The sequence below is a fragment of the Oncorhynchus clarkii genome, chromosome 5 (genome assembly GCF_045791955.1).
Source record: "Oncorhynchus clarkii lewisi isolate Uvic-CL-2024 chromosome 5, UVic_Ocla_1.0, whole genome shotgun sequence".
Taxonomy (NCBI): Eukaryota; Metazoa; Chordata; class Actinopteri; order Salmoniformes; family Salmonidae; genus Oncorhynchus; species Oncorhynchus clarkii.
The window spans coordinates 90,406,846-90,431,781 of NC_092151.1; the positions used below are offsets into that span (position 1 = coordinate 90,406,846).

General features: G+C 42.5%; 1 protein-coding gene across 1 annotated transcript; it reads left to right on the top strand.

Annotated features, from left to right (window-relative positions):
- Nucleotides 1-18,031: 18,031 nt before the first annotated feature.
- On the top strand, nt 18,032-24,935 carry LOC139409549 (transmembrane 4 L six family member 4). Its single transcript, XM_071154860.1, has 5 exons — nt 18,032-18,403; nt 20,000-20,089; nt 22,741-22,886; nt 23,075-23,262; nt 23,806-24,935. Exons 1-5 carry the CDS (start codon nt 18,230-18,232, stop codon nt 23,808-23,810), a joined length of 603 nt encoding a protein of 200 aa, XP_071010961.1. The 5' UTR covers nt 18,032-18,229; the 3' UTR covers nt 23,811-24,935.
- The last annotated feature ends 1 nt before the right edge of the window (nt 24,936 follows it).

The following is a 24,936-nucleotide window of genomic DNA, read 5'->3' on the forward strand; positions in this document are numbered from 1 at the left end:
ATTGTTGTGACTACCGGGACCTACCATTTAACCAACACCCATCTATTGTTGTGACTACCGGGACCTACCATTTAACCAACACCCATCTATTGTTGTGACTACCGGGACCTACCATTTAACCAACACCCATCTATTGTTGTGACTACCGGGACCTACCATTTAACCAACACCCATCTATTGTTGTGACTACTGGGACCTACCATTTAACCAACACCCATCTATTGTTGTGACTACCGGGACCTACCATTTAACCAACACCCATCTATTGTTGTGACTACCGGGACCTACCATTTAACCAACACCCATCTATTGTTGTGACTACTCGGACCTACCATTTGGTTTTGAAGTATTGAAACCAAACCATATGATTGTAATGAAAAGTATTATAATAAACAACATGAAAAGGTGACTGTAGGAAGTGCTTATCATTTCAAATAGGCTACATGTCATATTAAATGCGATGGTGCCTGTAGAGCAGGCCAACAGCGGAGAATAGCCTCTCAGAACCACTGGGGATCATAAACACCCTTCTGGCCACTCTTGCCAAAGGAAAATTAATGAAACGTTTAAGAGATCAGATTTTTTATTTATAAATACTTTGCTACAGTGACACACTTAGCTTGTGCACGTAGTAAGTACATCGTCAAGCATTCAGGATACCTGTCTTTTCAGATTCCACAATAATTCCCTCTGTTGCTCTTGGTCCTTCTCATCTTTGTAAGTCACCTTGATTTTTCACCTATGTGTTTTGTCTGTTTATTAATTTAAATATTTAGAGAACTCCATGACATGAGCTAAAGTAAGGGCTATAGCTGCACACAAGTAGCCTATAAATGCATGCTGGGCCCTGAGCTCGTGAAGTGAGCGCTACAGAAGAGTTAAACTGGAGTGGTGAGAAGGACGATGCTCCAGCCTCTGGAAACTCTCTCCGCTCCAGCTCCACTCCTCGCTCCAGCTCCACTCCTCGCTCCGCTCCAGCTCCAGTCCCTGCTCCACTCCAGCTCCACTCCTCGCTCCGCTCCAGCTCCAGTCCCTGCTCCTCTCCAGCTCCAGTCCCTGCTCCACTCCAGCTCCGCTCCAGCTCCAGTCCCTGCTCCACTCCAGCTCCACTCCTCGCTCCGCTCCAGCTCCAGTCCCTGCTCCTCTCCAGTCCCTGCTCCTCTCCAGCTCCAGTCCCTGCTCCACTCCAGCTCCACTCCTCGCTCCGCTCCAGCTCCAGTCCCTGCTCCTCTCCAGCTCCAGTCCCTGCTCCACTCCAGCTCCACTCCTCGCTCCGCTCCAGCTCCAGTCCCTGCTCCGCTCCAGCTCCAGTCCCTGCTCCTCTCCAGTCCCTGCTCCTCTCCAGTCCCTGCTCCTCTCCAGTCCCTGCTCCGCTCCAGCTCCACCCCTCGCTCCGTTCCAGCTCCACCCCTCGCTCCGCTCCAGCTCCACCCCTCGCTCCACCACTTGCTCCAGCTCCACTCCTTGCTCCACTCCACTCACATACTCTGCCTCCGGATACACCATGTTGCTACTATACAGAGTGTGTTTTCATCAATTGTTTGGTGACGTGAATATATTTCGTAAAGTTTTATTTAAAAATGATAACTTTTTAAAATATTTCACAATTTTTTTTATTTTTTATAAAATTCACTGAGGAAGATGGTCCTCCCCTTCCTCCTCCAAGGAGCCTTCACTGCTCCAGAGGGATTTTAACATGGTCTGGGTCGGCACAGTAATGGACTGTATCAGCCAGGCTCAGGGCCTCAGCCACCACATAGAGATAACTCCACTGTTATGAACCAGAGCACAGATACACAGAGAGACACTTTTTATTTGTTTGTCTCAAAAGGATAAGAAACGGTTCAGAGTAAAATCTTTTATTCCACAGATAGAACCCTTTGGTGGTCTCCATTATTCTACTCAGAACCTTTTTAGTAGCGAAAGGGTTCCATTTAGAACCTTGCATTAGTGGAAGGGTTCCACTTGGAACCAAAAATAGTTATTTTCTGAAGGATCTCCTATGGGGGACAATTGAAGAACCCTTTATGGTTCTAGGTAGCACCTTCTTGGGTTGCATTGAACAGGCCAGTGTTTCTCACCACCGGTTCTGGAACAGACCCAGGGTTGGCTGTTTGTTGTGGAACGCCGAGACGGCTCAACCCAAGATCCTCACTGAGAGTAACAGGTGGCCTTATGTGGTGATTTTTTTTGATTCCTATCAAAGCAACAATGGAACAATCAAGCTGTAAGTAATTAACACATTCTCTCAATGGAGTTTAATGTAGCCATGCTCTTCTCCACAAATCAATACATAGCTGGGGTTGTCCTTTATTGTTGAGCCATAGCTAAGGTGAGGAGTGTACCTTTGATGGGAAAGTTCTCCAGTATATTGAGGGCCATGAGTCCTGCCATGAGAGATTTTCCATAGCTTCACCCCCTGATAGAGAGAGGGAAAAAGAGAGAGAGAATGAAAAAGAGAGAGAGGAGGAGAGAGAGAAACAGAGAGAAGAGCGGGAAAGAGAGAGAAGAGCAGGAAAGTGAGAGTGGGAGAGAGAACAGAGGGAGGAGAGAGAGAGATAGTCTCCACAGTGGGACTGATAGTAACATGAACATTGTGTCACTGTGATCCATCACATCAAACTCCTCCTTCGTTGGTTGTGTTGTGTGTCCTTGAACATACCCTGTAGTCAGTGTGGATTTGTTTGAACTCCTCGTTGTCATGGTCACATAGATCCTCCAGACTCATCACGCCTCTGTTCTGAATGGTAGATGGGAGGGGTTGATGGTAGCTGAAGGATGGGATTAAAAACAAAAGATTTGAAATGCATTCCAGGTGACTACCTCATGAAGCTGGTTGAGAGAGCGCCAAGAGTGCAAAGCTGTCATCAAGGCAAAGAGTGGCTACTTTGAAGAATGTAATATCTAAAATAGATTTTGATTTGTTTAACGCTTTTTTTGGTTACGACATGATTCCATATGTGTTATTTCATAGTTTTGATGTCTTCACTATTATTTTACAATGTAGAAAATTGTAAAAAAAAAAAAAAAAGAAAAAACCTGGAATGAGTACAGTAGGTGTGTCCAATCTTTTGACTGGAACTGTATATATATTTACAAAACAATATATGAGGGATTGGAAATGATACAGACTATTACATTGATGGAAGCTACAATCTATCTGCACTATTAAAGCTGGTCTACCCCCTAATTTATTTATTTATTACATTTAAAAAAAATACCTGAATCAATCATTGAGTTGGGAAATATTTTATCTATCAATATATAGGAGTGACACAGCATAATAAAACAATTCACCAGCTATTCAGTCAATCATTAATTTCATTCAACTGACATTCTCCGAACGTAGACACCAGTGAAATATGAGTCAGAGATCAGTTTCTGTGTACACGTGACATGTCAGCCCGCTGGGACCAACGATCTTAGTGTCTCAGCCCACTGGGACCAACGATCTTAGTGTCTCAGCCCACTGGGACCAACGATCTTAGTGTCTCAGCCCGCTGGGACCAACGATCATAGTGTCTCAGCCCACTGGGACCAACGATCTTAGTGTCTCAGCCCGCTGGGACCAACGATCTTAGTGTCTCAGCCCGCTGGGACCAACGATCATAGTGTCTCAGCCCACTGGGACCAGGGATCTTAGTGTCTCAGCCCGCTGGGACCAGGGATCTTAGTGTCTCAGCCCACTGGGACCAACGATCATAGTGTCTCAGCCCACTGGGACCAGGGATCTTAGTGTCTCAGCCTGCTGGGACCAACGATCTTAGTGTCTCAGCCCACTGGGACCAACGATCTTAGTGTCTCAGCCCACTGGGACCAGGGATCTTAGTGTCTCAGCCCACTGGGACCAACGATCTTAGTGTCTCAGCCCACTGGGACCAACGATCTTAGTGTCTCAGCCCACTGGGACCAACGATCTTTCTGTCAGCCCACTGGGACCAACGATCTTTCTGTCAGCCCGCTGGGACCAACGATCTTAGTGTCTCAGCCCACTGGGACCAACGATCTTAGTGTCTCAGCCCACTGGGACCAACGATCTTAGTGTCTCAGCCCACTGGGACCAACGATCTTAGTGTTTCAGCCCACTGGGACCAACGATCTTAGTGTCTCAGCCCACTGGGACCAACGATCTTAGTGTCTCAGCCCACTGGGACCAACGATCTTAGTGTCTCAGCCCACTGGGACCAACGATCTTAGTGTCTCAGCCCACTGGGACCAACGATCTTAGTGTCTCAGCCCACTGGGACCAACGATCTTAGTGTCTCAGCCCACTGGGACCAACGATCTTAGTGTCTCAGCCCACTGGGACCAACGATCTTAGTGTTTCAGCCCACTGGGACCAACGATCTTAGTGTTTCAGCCCACTGGGACCAGGCATCTCTATGTCAGTCCGCTGGGACAAGGGATCTCTATGTCAGCCCACTGGGACCAGGGATCTCTGTCTCAGCCCACTGGGACCAGGGATCTCTATGTCAGCCCACTGGGACCAGGGATCTCTATGTCAGCCCACTGGGACCAGGGATCTCTGTCTCAGCCCACTGGGACCAGCAGATGCTATGGAAACTATGTGGTCCTCTATAGCTCAGTTGGTAGAGCATGGTGCTGGCATCGGTATGATAGTGGGTTTGGTTCCCGGGACCACCCATACGTATAAATGTTTGCACGCATGACTGTATGATTTGGATAAAAGCGTCTGCTAAATGGCATAAATTAGCTACAAAAGCACAATGAGATGTCTTCTTTATCAACGAACTGAAAATAATAATCAACTGGCTGTTATGGTGGATGGTTGATGCTATTCATGGCAGCACTCAGTAATGGATAATAATGATCATTTATTAAACTTCTATAGCACTTTTCATAACATAAAGAAATCTGAAAGCACTTCCAAAGCAAAAAACAAATAACCAATACATCCATCGTCATGAGTAGCCTAGCTATAGCTATCTAGGTTAACCAATACATCATCATTACTAGCCTAGCTATAGTTATCTAGGTTAACCAATATATCATCATTACTAGCCTAGCTATAGCTATCTAGGTTAACCAATATATCGTCATTACTAGCCTAGCTATAGCTATCTAGGTTAACCAATATATTGTCATTACTAGCCTAGCTATAGCTATCTAGGTTAACCAATACATCATCATTACTAGCCTAGCTATAGCTATCTAGGTTAACCAATACATCATCATTACTAGCCTAGCTATAGTTATCTAGGTTAACCAATATATCATCATTACTAGCCTAGCTATAGCTATCTAGGTTAACCAATATATCGTCATTACTAGCCTAGCTATAGCTATCTAGGTCAACCAATATATCGTCATTACTAGCCTAGCTATAGCTATCTAGGTCAACCAATATATCGTCATTACTAGCCTAGCTATAGCGAGCTAGGTCAACCAATATATCGTCATTACTAGCCTAGCTATAGCTATCTAGGTTAACCAATATATCATCATTACTAGCCTAGCTATAGCTATCTAGGTCAACCAATATATCATAATTACTAGCCTAGCTATAGCTATCTAGGTTAACCAATATATCATCATTACTAGCTATAGCTATCTAGGTTAACCAATATATCATCATTACTAGCCTAGCTATAGCTATCTAGGTCAACCAATATATCATCATTACTAGCTATAGCTATCTAGGTCAACCAATATATCATAATTACTAGCCTAGCTATAGCTATCTAGGTTAACCAATATATCATCATTACTAGCTATAGCTATCTAGGTTAACCAATATATCATCATTACTAGCCTAGCTATAGCTATCTAGGTCAACCAATATATCATCATTACTAGCTATAGCTATCTAGGTCAACCAATATATCATCATTACTAGCCTAGCTATAGCTATCTAGGTCAACCAATATATCGTCATTACTAGCCTAGCTATAGCTAGCTAGGTCAACCAATATATCATCATTACTAGCCTAGCTATAGCGAGCTAGGTTAACCAATATATCATCATTACTAGCCTAGCTATAGTTAGCTAGGTTAACCAATACATCATTATGAGTAGGCTAGCTATAGTTAGCCTGGTTAACCAATACATCATCATGAGTAGCCTAGCTATAGTTAGAAGGTTAACCAATACATCATCATGAGTGGCCTAGCTATAGTTAGCAAGGTTAACCAATACATCATCATGAGTAGCCGAGCTATAGTTAGCAAGGTTAACCAATACATCATAGTTAGCAAGGTTAACCAATACATCATCATGAGTAGCCTAGCTATAGTTAGCAAGGTTAACCAATACATCATCATGAGTGGCCTAGCTATAGTTAGCAAGGTTAACCAATACATCATCATGAGTAGCCTAGCTATAGTTAGCAAGGTTAACCAATACATCATCATGGGTTTTCTATAGGATTTACTTATACAAAACCAGACTGGTGACTCAGGGACTCACAGGTTAAAGGACCAAGTCTGTTAGACATGGCATTAGAGATCCATTCTGTACACAATAGAGTTGAGCCCCATGCCCCAGGAGAGAAATGCACACACAGACACTCCTCTCTGAGTAATGTTGGACATCACTGATGGTTCGCTCAGTCAAGGCCCAGGGCAGGGTTACCTGGAAGGTTTGGGCCAGATGGGGTTCGGAAAACATCTGTCCATGTTTGTGCCCCTCGTTCTTAATCAGGAAGTCTCTTTCCAGCTCCCTCCCAGCATCCCACCTGCTATGGACCCACTTGACCCAGTGGTGGGCGGAAACAACAGGGAAGGTCTGAGGAGGGCCTCAGGATGTCCTGGATGGAGATCTGCAGACACAGAGGAACAGGAAACGCACGGTCAGTTTGTCAGCGGTAACGGGAAGTTAACAGGAAACATAGAGTCACACCACCATCTTCAGCAGGAAACACAGAGAGTCATTACCTAAGGGCAGTTTTAGAGAACCCTTTAGGAGAACCCTTTTTGGTTCCAGATGGAAAGGGGAAAGGTTTCCTCTGTGGAAAGGGTTCTACATGGAACTCAAAAGGAACTCAAAACATGGAACCAAAAAGAGTTCTTCAAAGGGTTCTCCTATCTATGGGGACAGCCGAAGAACCATTTTAGGTTCTAGATAGCACATTTCTTTCTAAGAGTGTACTGGAAATTCACACACACAACTGCCCCACTGACTACTCCCAGGATGAAGATATGGAAGCTCTGAGATACAGTAGCCTACCAAACTTGCTAATGGCCTGGTACTCAGCGCTCTATTGTCCCTCAAAATGAGCTCATGAGACACTATGAGCTCATGTTGCGCAACATTTGTATGTCCTCTTAAAAAGAGGAGGATCCCATCAGCTTTCTATATGCTAGGCCTACTATACTTATTTCTTAACTTTCCTAATATGAAGCACATTGCAATAGGAGTAGCCTACCTGGCTGACATGAAAATGAGCCACGGAAAAGTGTCCTCCATTTCCTATTTAAGTGCGTATTATCATGGCTGCGGGAAGTAGGGGTGCTGAGGTTGTTGCACCACCCCCTGAAAAATCGGAATTAAAAAATGTAATAAAATATTTTTTTCACAAAAGTGGTGCCTGTGGTGACCTTTAATAGTGCTGTATTAGAGGACCAATATATCTGTCTTCAGAGCCAGCGCTGGCTGAAAGATGTGTCCTACAATGAATTACATTCATCCTCTTTCCAACTAGTGTAACCAACCTGACATACATAGACGATGCGTGGGTTTCAAGTTTGTGGGTAGCTAATTTTCACCATAAAAATGCACCTTTATAATAAAGCATCCACACATAATTGCATTTGCAGAGTTATGTAAAGACAGCCTACTATTCGTAATGTGATGAGTAGATTGGATGGTCATAATTTAGGCTAATAATATAACTCAATCACTGTTGGCCAAAAAATAGCTTTCAAGGCATGGCTGAGAGAGTATGGCATAGAGTAGCCTTTGGGCTCTGTTTCTTCTTTCTTTGCATGGGAAACATGCGGCCTTTCATAAACACATTTCATGCTATTCTACTACACTTTATATGACTGGAGTTGGAGACATTAGCAGAATATAACATGATAGCCTATGTAACAGTATAACAGTATAACTTTAGACCGTTCCCTCGCCCATACCCGGGCGCGAGTCAGTTACCCTCTGCACACATCAACAACAGTCACCCACGAAGCATCATTACCCATCGCTCCACAAAAGCTGCTGTCCTTGCAGAGCAAGGGGAACTACTACTTCAAGGTCTCAGAGCAAGTGACGTCACCGATTGAAACGCTATTTAGCGCGCACCGCTAACTAAGCTAGCCGTTTCACATCCTTTACACCTTCTCCGCTGTCACTGACTAACAGGTCAATACAAACGAAATTGTCCATATAATAGACCTACAAGAAGGGGAGACAGAAATATAATTTGATGTCCAATTAAACTGGAGGAGGCAGTTATTGTCCAAAAGCAAATTTAAGTAGCACTGACCCAATGATAATGAATAGGCGCAGTGCACGCCCACCAAGGATATTACCAATGATCTCTGCGGGTGCCAATTAGGTAGGCTATACTGTTGTTCACTCAATTTTGATAACAAACTTTACAGCAATAATCATTTGCTTTCCAAACGATGTATTCCTGCGATTGTATGTTGATATATTGTGATACGCCTTGTACTCGTTGCTTTTTCACAGACAGTTACAAATCAACAATAATCTGCTCAAATTGCGCGCGCTGCCTTTCCTTCTAACTGCAGGCAATGTCATTTAAAACAATCCACAATTAATTTTTTGTAAAGAAGCTTAACAATCCTCTGAGGCCAAATCATGCTTTAGTAGACTGTTTTGAATGGTTTTATTTATTTCTGTATAGACTGGAGTAGGCTAATTAGGATATAATTTTGGCAATTTAAATCCATTTACTTCAGGGAAAGTTTACCCAATCCTTGTGGACGCACTACCTATGCTTGCATGTTATTAAAAACGGAACGGAACCTCCGTAACGGAACCTCCGTAACGGAACCTCCGGAACCTCCGTAACGGAACCTCCGGCTACGGATTCCGTTTTCTTTGTGTGGGCCATTCTAAATAAAAAAAATAATGACCCACATATATTAGTAGACTATATGTAAAGAGCAGATTAAATGAAGAATAGTCTGATGGGTGAGAATATTATCAAGGGGTTGTCAAATTGTGAATGAGAGACTGATGATGTGTGTGCAACCTGCAACCAGTCCCTGATTACAGGAGAACAATGACAAAATGCAGTGGGGCTGGCTTCAAGGTCCAGAGTTGAGTCTGAGGGGTGTAGGCTATATTAAATTGATTTATTAAACTTTTTTTTTACATGTAGATGTTCTTGTAGTCTATGCGTGGAAGCCAGGCAATGCTAAAGGTGTTTATGTTCATTAACGGACGATTACCATGAGGCCGGCTGTTATTTGCATGACAATCACCAGCTGATAAAATGTCATGAACACCACAGCCCTAGGTGCTACCACTTTAAAGAAGTTAACAGATCATGTTTAGAGGTGCTACCACTTTAAAGAAGTTAACAGATCTTGTTTAGAGGTGCTACCAATTTAAATTAGTTAACAGATCATGTTTAGAGGTGCTACCACTTTATATTAGTTAACAGATCATGTTTAGAGGTGCTACCACTTTATATTAGTTAACAGATCATGTTTAGAGGTGCTACCACTTTAAATTAGTTAACAGATCTTGTTTAGAGGTGCTACCACTTTAAATTAGTTAACAGATCTTGTTTAGGAAAGTGCTATTATTAATGGTGTAGGGAGGGATGTTAATACATCTGGTTAATATTTCTGGGTTATTAATGTTTACATATCAGATGTCATAACAGTGGAAGCAGAAGGTTGCCATGGAGAGAGAGAGTGACTATGAAGTCTTAATATGACGCTGTACTATACGGATCCTCACAGCAACAGAGTGACTATGAAGTCTGAATAGAACACAACTATACGGATCCTCACAGCAACAGACTGACTATGAAGTCTGAATAGAACACAACTATACGGATCCTCACAGCAACAGACTGACTATGAAGTCTTACTATAACACTGTCCTATACAGACCATCACAGCAACAGACTGACTATGAAGTCTGAATAGAACACTGAACTATACAGACCATCACAGCAACAGACTGACTATGAAGTCTGAATAGAACACTGTCCTATACGGAACATCACAGCAACAGCTCCTCTGAAGAAGGCCTGGTAACATAGTAGAGGAGCCTGCTCAAGAACCTGCTGGACCCAGGCCAAACACAGGGCTGGAACGAACCAATGAGATCTACAAATAACAGGAAGGCAGTGTGTGAGGGTGGGGGCCATGTTTTTAACGCTATCACTTCACAGAAAACGACGGCGAGAGTTAGGATTCGTTCAGTTGTTGCTACAGACAAGCTACGGAAAAACAAAGGGTTAGAAAGGAGATGTTTTTGATGTTTCAGGTGCAAGGCCTTTTTTAAGATGAATGTACACTATGAATACACGGCCTCACAGAATAGAGTAGAATAGAGTAGAGTAGCATAAAATAGAAAATAACAGAATAGAGTAGAATAGAATAGAATAGAGTACAATAGAATAGAGTAGAACAGAAAATAATAAAGTAGAATAGAATATAATGTAACCATACATTATACTTTATACATGACCTTCTGACTGCCAAACAGGCGGACAGTGTCACACCAGCAGGTCACGGCCCCCGGCACGGTGGCGTTCAGGGCGTGGAAGGATGGGATTGGCTTAGACGCCCCTCCAGGAGATCCGCTGACTGTGTTCTGGGGGGGGGGGGTGGTCACTGAGACAGACAGACAGACAGACAGACAGACAGACAGACAGACACAGACAGACAGACAGACAGACAGACAGACAGACAGACAGACAGACAGAAAGAAAGAAAGAAAGAAAGAAAGAAAGAAAGAAAGAAAGAAAGAAAGAAAGAAAGAAGGAAGCCTAGTGGTTAGAGCGTTGGACTAGTAACCAAAAGGTTGCTAGATCGAATCCCAGAGCAGACAAGGTAAAAAATCTGTTGCTCTGCCCCTGAACAGGCAGTTAACCCACAGTTCCTAGGCCGTCATTGTAAATAAGAATTTGTTCTTAACTGACTTGCTTAGTTAAATAAAGTTTTAAATTAAAAAAAAAAAAACAGAGGCCTTGAGGATCCAATGGCAAGCCACACTGGTTATTAACACAACACGCACAAATGGGTTTTGCGATTTGGACAAATCAAGAAACCTACTGTAAGATTGACTGGAACCAGTAAGCAACCACTCACTCCTCTGTGGTCAAGTATAACACATTGGGCTTAAACAGGAAGCTTAAGGTAATAGTGGCTTGATAAAACACAAAGCCAAGAACAACACTGCTTATTACTGAATCAACACAGACACACACATACTTAAACCACTGACCCGTTACCTGGCTATAGCAATCATAAAGAAACAGCAGCTATTAAGTGCTGGCTGACTGATTTGTTGGAGATGATTTTATTTCTCTGTTTATAGTTTGTTTACAAAACTAGCTAAATCAGGTTAAATCAAGGAAGGGTTAGAGGTTGGTTCAAATAGGGAAAATAGGCTTCATGACATATGAAACATGACACAATGTAAAACACGCAAAATAATTTCTCCACTGGTTAAAATGGGTGTCAGTTTATGCTGCCTAGAATTCGTAGGACTGATGTAATTCAGGAAACTGCCATTGTCAATAAAGTGTCATTGTACACGATACAGAACACTGGCTATTTTCACAACAAACAAAAACAAACACAGAGATTACATTAGAGCGTATCACCAGCCTGACCCTTCATGATACGATAACACTTGTATAAAAAGGCTGAGTGTTACCACATATATTTGTCTGACTGTAGGGAGCCAACATTTGTCTGACTATGTGGGAGCCAACATGTCTGTCTAGGATATCTATGTAGGAGCCAACATGTCTGCCTGGGATATCTATGTGGGAGCCAGCATGTCTGCCTGGGGTATCTATGTCGGAGCCAACATGTCTGCCTGGGATATCTATGTGGGAGCCAGCATGTCTGCCTAGGGCATCTATGTGTGAGCCAACATGTCTGCCTAGGGTATCTATGTAGGAGCCAACATGTCTGCCTAGGGTATCTATGTAGGAGCCAACATGTCTGCCTAGGGCATTTATGTGGGAGCCAACATGTCTGTCTAGGGCATCTATGTGGGAGCCAACATGTCTGCCTAGGGCATCTATGTGGGAGCCAACATGTCTGCCTGGGGAGGAACGAGACTTTAGCAGCCCTCCAGTCCGGTGCTTGTGCCACAGAAGAGACAGAAGCTGTCCCCACCGATACTGCTGCTGTGTGGTTGTGTCACGACCAGGGCGCGGCTACAGCCATGGCAGCATCGACAGCATTCCGTCTCCTCTTCGGGATTTCTGTGAGGATACTACAATACAACGTCAGGTCCAGCCTGGACACGTCTCAGATTCGATCAACTTTTAAAGCATAAAATTGTGATTTAAGTGTTATTTAAGTTATGTGCAAACATCGAACAACATGTAAAACAAGTGGTCAAATTAAGAGAATAACTTCCTCATATGCCTACAGCCAGGGTTGGTGAGTAATGGATTACAAAAGTTACGTTACTGATTACAATGTTGGACAGGTAACTAGTAACTGTAACGGATTACATTTAGAAAGTAACCCACCCAACCCTGCACCAATGTCAGTGGCTCACACTTCCCTAGCTCTGGTCTAGAAACACGCACTAACGACTTGGACCAGAGCTAACACTCACCCAGACCGATGTGGGGAGAAAAATTTACATTTTTAAATTGTATTTCCTACAATTCTACGCATTTTGCCATGTGGCGGAGAGGATACTGTAATTTTATGAACAAATGTCATGCAATTCTACAAATATTGCCATGGGGGCAGAGATATTTTTGGGGCAGAGATGGGGCAGAGATATTTTTTGGGGAAGAGATCTTTTTTTTGCAGGTTTACAGCTAATGTCCTGCAATTCTACACATTTCATAATGACTTCTGCCATGTTAGTATGATATCTGAGTGTAAATGACTAACAAAATCAATGGGGGCCCCACTGGAGGTCAGGGACTCTGGGTAAATGCCCTGCGTGCCCAGTCAGTATTCGGCCATGATTACTACAAGTTTAGATAGCTCACTAGACTAAATACCAAGATAAAAGTTTTTAGCTTACAGTGTGAATTGAGTGACTGTCAGTAGGTAGTACTCCTTTAACCCAGGTTAATTCCACAAAAGCAATGTCGCAACAACAAAAAATGATTGCAACATATTTAATGGAAACGGCAGAGATAAGAGACATTTTCTAAAGATCGGCCACATTTTTATTAGTTCAACAGCGTCGGATTTGTCTCTTGTCAAACTTTCTTTATTGCTACAAAATTTGATGATCGAAAAATAGTTTTTGGAATAATTTTGAACATACGTGATGTCATCACCATAAAACACATTTAATTCTAAATGCTTACTGCTTGCAAAATATACCTTTTCAACTGTAAAAAATTATGTTTCTTTCAAAAATGGCTGAATTGTTTCACCTTGCTCTAATGTGTTATGGCTTTACACCCCCTGCTATATTGTGGATTAAGAGTTACTTGTCTAACAGAACACAGAGGGTGTTCTTTAATGGAAGCCTCTCCAGCATAATCCAGGTAGAATCAGGAATTCCCCAGGCCAGAGTTTCTATGTAAGCGGATGACTCAACTCTATGCCGAAGACATGAATGTCGATTAAGGCAGCCCCACGCACCTCTCTGATTCAGAGGATGCGGAGAATGCGGAAGACACATTTCAGTTGAATGACTAGGTATTTCCCTTTCCTTTTCCTTTCCCTATACATGTCAGCTACTACAGCAACTGAAATGACTGCAAAACTATACATGTCAGCTACTACAGCAACTGAAATGACTGCAAAACTATACATGTCAGCTACTACAGCAACTGAAATGACTGCAACACTTAACAAAGAGTTGCAGTTTGGATGTACACAGAGAGCTAACATTAATAATATGCATGTCAATCTCTCATGGCTGAAAGTGGAGGAGAGATTGACTTCATCACTACTTGTTTTAATGAGAGGTATTGACATGTTGAATGCACAGAGCTGTCTGTTTGAACTACTGGCGCACAGCTCGGACACCCCTGCATACCACACAAGACATGCCACCAGAAGTCTCTTCACAGTCCCCAAGTCCAGAAAAGACTATGGAAGGCACACAGTACTACATAGAGCCATGACTACATGGAACTCTATTCCACAGTACTACAGAGAGCCATGACTACATGGAACTCTATTCCACAGTACTACAGAGAGCCATGACTACATGGAACTCTATTCCACAGTACTACAGAGAGCCATGACTACATGGAACTCTATTCCACAGTACTACAGAGAGCCATGACTACATGGAACTCTATTCCACAGTACTACAGAGAGCCATGACTACATGGAACTCTACTCCACAGTACTACAGAGAGCCATGACTACATGGAACTCTATTCCACAGTACTACAGAGAGCCATGACTACATGGAACTCTATTCCACAGTACTACATAGAGCCATGACTACATGGAACTCTATTCCACAGTACTATATAGAGCCATGACTACATGGAACTCTATTCCACAGTACTACAGAGAGCCATGACTACATGGAACTCTATTCCACAGTACTATATAGAGCCATGACTACATGGAACTCTATTCCACAGTACTACAGAGAGCCATGACTACATGGAACTCTATTCCACAGTACTACAGAGAGCCATGACTACATGGAACTCTATTCCACAGTACTACAGAGAGCCATGACTACATGGAACTCTATTCCACAGTACTACACAGAGCCATGACTACATGGAACTCTATTCCACAGTACTACAGAGAGCCATGACTACATGGAACTCTATTCCACAGTACTACAGAGAGCCATGACTACATGGAGCTCTATTCCACAGTACTACAGAGAGCCATGACTACATGGAACTCTATTCCACAGTACTACAGAGAGCCATGACTACATTGAACTCTATTCCACAGTACTACAGAGAGCCATGACTACATGGAACTCTATTCCACAGTACTACAGAGAGCCATGACTACATGGAACTCTATTCCACAGTACTACAGAGAGCCATGACTACATGGAACTCTACTCCACAGTACTACAGAGAGCCATGACTACATGGAACTCTACTCCACAGTACTACAGAGATCCATAATAAACCCCAGGAAGAGTAGCTGTTACCTTGGCAGGAACTAATGGGGATCCACAATAAACCCCAGGAAGAATAGCTGTTGCCTTGGCAGGAACTAATGGGGATCCATAATAAACCCCAGGAAGAGTAGCTGCTGCCTTGGCAGGAACTAATGGGGATCCATAATAAACCCCAGGAAGAGTAGCTGCTGCCTTGTCAGGAACTAATGGGGATCCATAATAAACCCCAGGAAGAGTAGCTGCTGCCTTGTCCGGAACTAATGGGGATCCATAATAAACCCCAGGAAGAGTAGCTGCTGCCTTGGCAGGAACTAATGGGGATCCATAATAAACCCCAGGAAGAGTAGCTGCTGCCTTGGCAGGAACTAATGGGGATCCATAATAAACCCCAGGAAGAATAGCTGTTGCCTTGGCAGGAACTAATGGGGATCCATAATAAACCCCAGGAAGAGTAGCTGTTGCCTTGGCAGGAACTAATGGGTATCCATAATAAACCCCAGGAAGAATAGCTGTTGCCTTCGCAGAAACTAATGGGGATCTATAATAAACCCCAGGAAGAATAGCTGTTGCCTTCACAGGAACTAATGGGGGATCTATAATAAACCCCAGGAAGAGTAGCTGCTGCCTTGGCAGGAACTAATGGGGATCCATAATAAACCCCAGGAAGAATAGCTTTTGCCTTGGCAGGAACTAATGGGGATCCATAATAAACCCCAGGAAAAGTAGCTGTTGCCTTGGCAGGAACTAATGGGGATCCATAATAAACCCCAGGAAGAGTAGCTGCTGCCTTGACAGGAACTAATGGGGACCCATAATAAACCCCAGGAAGAGTAGCTGCTGCCTTGGCAGGAACTACTGGGGATCCATAATAAACCCCAGGAAGAGTAGCTGCTGCCTTGGCAGGAACTAATGGGGATCTATAATAAACCCCAGGAAGAGTAGCTGCTGCCTTGGCAGGAACTAATGGGGATCCAGTAGAAATACACTGCAGTTTTAAATTTATTTTGTAGGTGTGATGTCATTACGTCTACCCGTTTTAATCGCCACAAGATAATTAAATGGAAACGCACCATAGCAGACAATTGTCGCATCTATTAACTTTCTAAATGTCAAAATTTAGAAACTGCACCTGGTGTATTCTCCAATTCTCCGGAGGCCCTAAGCAACCGCTTATGTCACTTATCCCTGGGACCGGCCCTGGTTGTCTTGAAACCACACAGCCATGTAAACAAACAACAGGTGACCATTGAGAGGTGATGGTTGCATAGCTTACTACTCCTTTATCACACAAAATACAATTTGCTACGTTTCCTCATGTGAAAATTTGTTAACATTTTTCCTCATGTGAAAATTCGCTAAAATGTTTCCTCCTGAAAAATTCGCTAAAATGTTTCCTCGTGAAAAATTCGCTAAAATGTTTCCTCGTGAAAAATTCGCTAAAATGTTTCCTCCTGAAAAATTCGCTAAAATGTTTCCTCCTGAAAAATTCGCTAAAATGTTTCCTCGTGAAAATTTGCTACAATGCTTCCTCATGTAAACGCATCGTGTAAAGTTCAGTCATATGTGTTGGGAGCATGCTCAATCAGGCCTACAGTACGTTTCCCTGTGTCGTACTGTCACTTCCATTATTCTTTAATCATCTAGACATCATACGAATAATCCGTTATTCTTCCACGCTATTTTGCTACGTTTGTGTGACTGCTTCCTGATTGATTAATATGTGCTCGATTGATCCGGGAATAGTAAGTAGATGGATTACAGATCACACCCGTGAGCAGTGCATTGCGTTCAACTGTACAGTTTTATTTTAATTGTGTGACGATCATGTCAAGTGGCCGTATGTGGTAGGCCTACATAGCAGTTTAACGGCAGAACGAAGAAGACCAAAGTGAATGTCTACTTACCAACAGATATGACCTGGAACAAGGATAAAAGGGTTGTCTCCATACCGATTGTCCAGTGATGTTATCAAATTCTCTATTGGCTAAACATACATTTACTCTGTAGCCTAGACATGATCAATCTAATAGTGCACAAAATACTGCTTGCAATGTTGTTTTCAGACTGTATAAATATTGTGGACCTAATATAAGCCTAAATATGAATAAAACTGTAAAGGAAAAAGTTATTCTTCATGTATTGGGAATGGTTTTTACTGTGTGTGATACCTTATGAGAAGTTATCATGAGAAGCTTCGCAGGTGTTTCACTGAGTCAAATAGAGATTTTTTTTTAAACCTTTATTTAACTAGGCAAGTCAGTTAGGAACAAATTCTTATTTACAATGACAGGCCTAGGAACAGTGGGTTAACTGCCTTGTTAAGGGGCAGAACGACATATTTGTACCTTGTCAGCTCAGGGATTTGATCCTGCAACCATTTTGGTTACTAGTCCAACGCTCTAACCATTACGCTACACTGCCACCCCCAGAGTAGTGTAAAGTAGCAGGTAAAAACTAGTATTATCCAAAACGTACTCCTGTTGATAACCCAGTGTGATATGATAGGATTTCATCTATTGTCCCCGAGGGGAAAGTTGAGAGTGTTACTTCCACATAAATACATAGAGGCAATTGATACAACACACATAGATGAACTTCTTCGTCGTTAGATGACGACTCCAATAGGTCACCAATGTGTTCAATAACTCCAGCCTCGCTCTCTGTCAGGGCTGAGGCCAGGCAGACAAATCGTGTAGTAGAATATTAACCAGACCAGATGGTTGCCATGGCACAACTGCTGTAAATTCAATTTAAGGCAGTGCCATCATGACATCATCATCCAGCCAGTGGTGTGTGTATATATATACATATATACCCCTCCCCAATCTGAGGGACTTGAGACCGTTTGCTGGTTCTGGACAGGTAGCCTATAGTCCTAGATAGGAACCTACAGTACAGTACAGTTTAGGTGTGTACGAGTTTGTGTGGGAGCCCTTTGGACTTTTAGAGAATCCCTCTTGTCCCTGTGCTGTGTGACTGTTTTAGCAGCTGAAGTGATTGTGAACCATCGACCGACCGACCATGTGTTCGGGTAGTTTTGCCAAGTGTCTGGGTATCACCCTGATCCCCCTGGCCATCCTGTGTGTTCTCTGCAACATCCTGCTCTTCTTCCCTGGGGGGCTGGTCGCAGAAGACAATAACCACATCACCAATGAAGTGTTTTACTTTGGGGGTATCATGGGATCTGGTGTTATGGTAAGTCAACTGTTACTGGGGGAGTGGAAAATGCCAGGGCTTTTGGAATGGGGCTTTTAAATAACTTCTAATGCTGTAACTCTTTCATGTCAACATGTCTCATTTCAACGGTTGTATTTGAATGTCTCTATTCAACATGTGGTGAAACATAGACTCAATCCAATATTTATAACGTTCTATCAGAAAACAGGTGAACAGTTAGGTAGAGATACAGGTGTAGTTACTGGCCTGGAGGTTCTGTCTACATGACAGGGTGGCTTTAGTGAGATGGATGGCCCTTTTAAAGCGCTTTGTTTCCTTCTACACAATCTAGGCTCAGGATATTCATTGAGAGGACAGCATATTGATTGGGAGGTCAGCATATTGATTGAGAGGTCAGGATATCCATTGAGAGGACAGCATATTGACTGAGAGGTCAGGATATTGATTGAGAGGTCAGGATATTGATTGAGAGGTCAGGATATTCATTGAGAGGACAGCATATTGATTGGGAGGTCAGCATATTGATTGGGAGGTCAGCATATTTATTGAGAGGTCAGCATATTGATTGAGAGGACAGCATATTGATTGAGAGGTCAGCATATTGATTGAGAGGACAGTATATTGATTGAGAGGTCAGCATATTGATTGAGAGGTCAGCATATTTATTGAGAGGTCAGCATATTAATTGAAAGGTCAAGATATTCATTGAGAGGTCCGGATATTCATTGAGAGGTCAGGATATTCATTAAGAGGTTAGGATATTGACTGAGAGGTCAGGATATTGATTGAGAGGTCAGCATATTAATTGAGAGGTCAGGATATTCATTGAGAGGTCAGCATATTCATTGAGAGGTCAGGATATTCATTGAGAGGTCAGGATATTCGTTGAGAGGTCAGGATATTGATTGAGAGGTCAGGATATTCATTGAGAGGTCAGGATATTGATTGAGAGGTCAGGATATTCATTGAGAGGTCAGGATATTCATTGAGAGGTCAGGATATTCATTGAGAGATCAGGATATTCATTGAGAGGTCAGGAGTGGGATTGGTGGAAATCATGTGTAGTCTATTATGCTCTGTGTCCATGCATATTGTATATTGCATTCACGTCTTCACTACAAGTCCCCTGTATGAATCAGAAACCAAATGTATGAGAACGACAAGTGTTTTCCTTTAACTTAAGTGATAATATTGAGGACAAGATTTTCTACAAGTGAGTGTATTGTTTGATGTAGAATCTTTATATGAGGTGCAATTGAAATTATCAAAATGAAAGCCTCTGTGGGGGGGGGTCCTGTCCATTATGCTTGTGTGATTACAGCACTGTTAGAATTTTAGGAAAAGTTTAGGAAATTATCACAGTGTTCAACATTGCCAGCTGTTGTCCTTCATGTCCCTGATGACAGAAACACTCCGTACTAATCGGATTCCAGCCAATATGATTGTCTGGCTATAGGGAGTATTTAGAACTGTTTTCCTGGTATTATCCTAATGGCTGTGGGTAGTATGATGTCTTTCTGTCCAATAGTTGTGTATCCTAATAGTTGTGTAACCTAATGGTTGTGTATCCTAATAGTTGTGTAACCTAATGGTTGTGTATCTCTTTCTGAGCAGATGATCTTCCCAGCGCTGGTCTTCCTGGGCCTTAAAAACAATGACTGCTGTGGTTGCTGTGGCAATGAGAGTTGTGGAAAGAGATTTGCAGTGAGTACATGGGAACAAACATATCCATAGCAACTTTCCTATATACTGTAGGTGTTCTATTCAGTTAAGGGCCTGATTCAGACGCCTGTCCTACAGGCCTTTTCTATGCACTTCTCAGTAGATGGTACTCAGACTTATCTTATGCAGGTCCATAATGCTTTGCAGGCGTGGTTCCCCTGTGCACGGAATACATTTTATTCAACCGCTGAAAACCCTTGTTGGCCAACAGATCTTCTCGTGGAAATTTTTCATACAATAGTACATTTATCTAAAGCCATCTCCTTAAATTTGGTTTACCTTTAACGACAGACTCACTAGAATACATGGCGAGAACGGTTCAGAATGTTAAGGATGAATGACAAAATGCTATCTAAATACGTGCATATCATCTCCTGTTCAGCACCAATTGGTAGATTTAAAAAATACTCTGATCTTGAATATTATTTAGGGTTAGAAAAACATCAATAAAAAAAACAGGTTTGGAGCGCCTCATTATATTGGTGAATCAAAAATACAGTGGTTTGAATAATCATGTTTAATCCCAAAAAATACTGGATGTTGAGAAGTGTGTACAATAGGTGTACAATAGGGATTGGACAGTAGTCTTATAAATCTACCCTAATAATCCTCACTAGTCATGGAACTGTGATGATAACGGTCCAGTCGTCGTGAACCGTGAACCGTGCGCCAGGCTCCAGGTTTAAACTGCTACAGTATGGTCTGTGTTCCGTAATGATTCAAATAGGTTACATGTCCCACATTATTGCACTGCTTGTAATACGTTAGCCAAATATGATCCACTAATGCTAGAGATCCTCAGGAACAACCACACTAACGTGACAGAGGAAAGAAAGGTAAACTAACAATTTAAAGGAACGATGCTACATTTAAGGAAACTAACACTAAAGAGACATTTATAAATGTATGTGGGTATAAATGACGGTGGCTACCGATAGTGGCTAATATTTAACAGGATACAAATAGTAAAATATACAGTGAAAGATCCGGGCATATAATTAAAACGTTGTAGAAATCATAAATCAACTCGGTAGGTTTGACGCGCTACACTGTAATTTGCGCAAAGGCTACAGAAGCGTATAGCTTGGGTCTCCACATTTCATCCCACGTTACAAGGCCAGCATTTCATAAACCTACTGTGGAAAAGGTGCTATGTTGATATGTTTCTCTTTGCTGCCATATGACTGGTTTTCACATTTGTCTCCAGCGATTATAAGGTAAAATAGATCTAAAACAATTGTCATTTATATTTACAATCCCCTTATCAAATCGGTTTACTCATTTACCCAGCTCTTATCAAGTTGTAAATGACAGTGTATTTGGTGTTATTTCTTATCAGGAAAAAGAAAGTAGATGTTGTTCCACTCGGAATCTTATTCATCGTTTCATCGTTTCATAATGAGGGAATGAAGGGCACGGTCAGAATACGGTGTGGACACAGCTCTGCCACACCTTCAGCAGGTGGTAGCAGGTGGTAGTTAGAGCGCTGGACGAGTAACTGTAAAGGTTTGCAAGATCTCCAAACTGACAAGGTAAAACAAATCTGTTGTTCTGCCCCTGAACAAGGCAGTTAACCCACTGTTCCTAGGCCTGTCATTGTAAATAAGAATCTGTTCTTAACCGACTTGCCTAGTTAAATAAAGGTAAAGAAAGTAGATAGATGTTGTTCCATTTGGAACCTTATTCATTGTTTCATAGTGAATAAAAGGTGGTGGAATTATGAGGGAATGATGTCACGGTCAGAATATGGTGGAGGCACAGCTCCACCACACCTTCATCTTCACGGTGGAGATCTCATTGATCTCCACCATTTAGAATGCTATTCTAAATGGTTCAGTTCAAAGGTCAAAATGTAGAGAGAAAAGAGCATAGAAAGGTAATTATGTTTCATTTATTTAATGAACTCAGGTCTGGGAATTTACCCTTAAAGCACAGGGCATCCAAAGCAGCGTGCCATACTTGTAGACCTAACCAGCCTCACACACACACACACACAGTAGATCTAACACCTAGATTTTGATCGCCCCAAAGCAGGGAGTTCAACTGACATTTCCCATGCCTCCTAGGGACAGAGCCTCCATTATATTGGTGGCCAGCAGATTTGAGAAAGAAAGAGCTCTTACCACCTGATCAATAGTATCATTCCATCTCACACTGGTACCATACTGCATCGTAGGAGGGTGCTGTTGCTTTCAACTGATTTTGGGCAAAAGGATCAATTGATTATTTACCCAATGTTGCATTGGTTAGTTCAAGGAAATAACTCTTACTGAAATACAGTATCAAACTGATCCCGGTATGAGACCTGGGCCCGTATCCACAAAGCATCTCAGCGTAGGAGGGCTGATCTAGGATCAGTTTAGCCTTTTAGATCACAATGAATCAGATTTATATGGGCAGATCCTAGATCAGTACTCACCTACTCTGAGACGCTTTACACGGGCCCTGAAGTCCATCCCACCATCAGTATGAACCCTGAAGACTAGTGTTAGTTCTTCCTACAACAGGTTTTAGCTCAGTGGACTAACATGGTCTTCTTAAATCACTTTTTTTGGATAGACTGCGTTCAATACCCAGATTGATTGATTGATTAAATTGGACCTCTGTAACTATGATCAGTTTCTTCTCCTCAGATGTTCACCTCTATCATCTTTGCTGGGGTGGGGGTTCTGGGGGCCGGCTACTCCTTCATTGTGTCTGCTGTTGCCATTCACAACGGACCCAAATGTCTCTATACGAATGGCACAACAGAGTTGTGGACCAATCCGTTTGTCAACGGGTGAGAACCCGTTTTACCGCTCAAACACATTTGTTGGTAATACATCGTTCATGTTGTGACACAATGTATGTAAATCACTCACTCACTCGCTAATTCACCCGCATTCATCATGAATTACACATGACACAATGTATGTGCAGTGTACTGAGTCTTCTTTAACTTTTTCTGAACTCTCTGTTGTCCACCAGTGACTACCTGAATAACCACACCCTGTGGGAGGGCTGTAGAAAGCCTGAAGGCATCGTGACCTGGCACCTGACTCTGTTCTCCATGCTGCTGGTCATGGGTCTGCTGCAGGTTGTGCTCTGTGCCATCCAGGTCGTCAACGGTCTCATCGGGGCCATCTGTGGAGACTGCTGCGGCTGCTGTGGTGGGGGTAAGAGGACCCTGTTGTATTGAAACAACCTCAAGTCTAGCCCATAAACCCAATTTGGTACACACTTTTTTCCAGTTGACCACACCTGATTTAATTAAATGTATTAAATATGAGACTTGGAGCTGCTCAGCCCCAGACCTGGCTCCACCCCCAGCCCCAGACCTAGCTCCACCCCCAGCCCCAGACCTAGCTCCACCCCCAGTCCCAGACCTAGCTCCACCCCCAGTCCCAGACCTAGCCCCACCCCCAGTCCCAGACCTAGCCCCACCCCCAGTCCCAGACCTAGCCCCACCCCCAGTCCCAGACCTAGCCCCACCCCCAGTCCCATCCCTCCAATAAGGGCTAGACCCTTTTCTTCCACCTGTGTCACTGACCTCTCAGCCATGTGTTATCTGACCATGAACTCCATGAACTTCAGTAAGCTAAGCAACAATTAGCTCATCCATGATTGACACACCAATACACTGTATAAATATGTTTGTGTTTGAGTAAGACTTGATTTGAATCTTTTTGGAAAGTTATTGTCCTGTGTTTGTTTTTCAGAGTAGTGATGATGCCGTCTGAGGATCCGTGAGCCCCTCAGAAGAAGACTTCTTATATCAACGACACTGACTGGCTTTCTATGAGGTCCATATGATTTTGTTAAATATTTGTAAAAAAAAAAACAATATTTAAAAAAAATATTTTTAAAATCCATTTCCAAACCTACCTAGCTTGATGGCCTTTTGCTTGGGTGGTCGGTCTTATGACAGCAGAGGACATTTAAGAGCCACATTAAGTATTTCTATATTAAACTTTTTTAAATGTAATTAAATCTAACTTCTTATTCAATACGTTAAAAACATGAAAGCACTTTCAACATTTCATAGTATAATTCCATATTAGTTTGTACCTTAAAAAGACAGAACACTTGGCATCTATTAAATATTAGTCTCTGGGCTTATTTCAATTGCAAATTCTTTTCAATATTCAAAAACACATGAAAACCCCCTTCATAGAGGTTTATGACAGAGTGTGTGTACACTGTGGGCCACACCTGTGTGAGTCTTATCAGAGAAGGCTTGTGGGTGTCATTTTATAACTTTATTCTTGCTAGTTCCTGTTTAATGGAGGGACATGACGAGATTCCCTCCTCTGTGTCAATGTTTACTGTAACGCCACAGGGTTACTAAGGAGTCTGTCGTGTCGGGTTTTCAGCAACTTTATGGTGGGTTCCGCTATATTATACAAAACACACTGCAATGTAGCTTTCGCCAACCCTATTTACATAGATCGATGGTAGAACCTGAACATTTACATTCTTGTTAGAACATTCACCCAGGACTCTCTGGAAAACAGAGGCAATTGTTACCGAGTGGATTATCCTAGCTAAATAAATACAAATGAAATTAAACTTTTACTTTATATACATTTCTCTGGGTAGACCAAGTTAGCCTTGGTGGGAGGTAATTGGACTGCTCTCTAATGTATGGAGTGGAATTATGAAGGTGGGGGGAGGGGGGGAGATGTTTTGTATACTAGCTTATTTTACCTAGAGAGTAATAATGTTCGTAGGTCATTTTCTGGTTCCGTATACAGTTGTGTACGTGTGATCTGTGGCTTGTTGTGATAGTGATCAAGAGTGATCTTCTGTAATAAATGGCATCAATAACAAATAAAAAAAACAAAACAAAG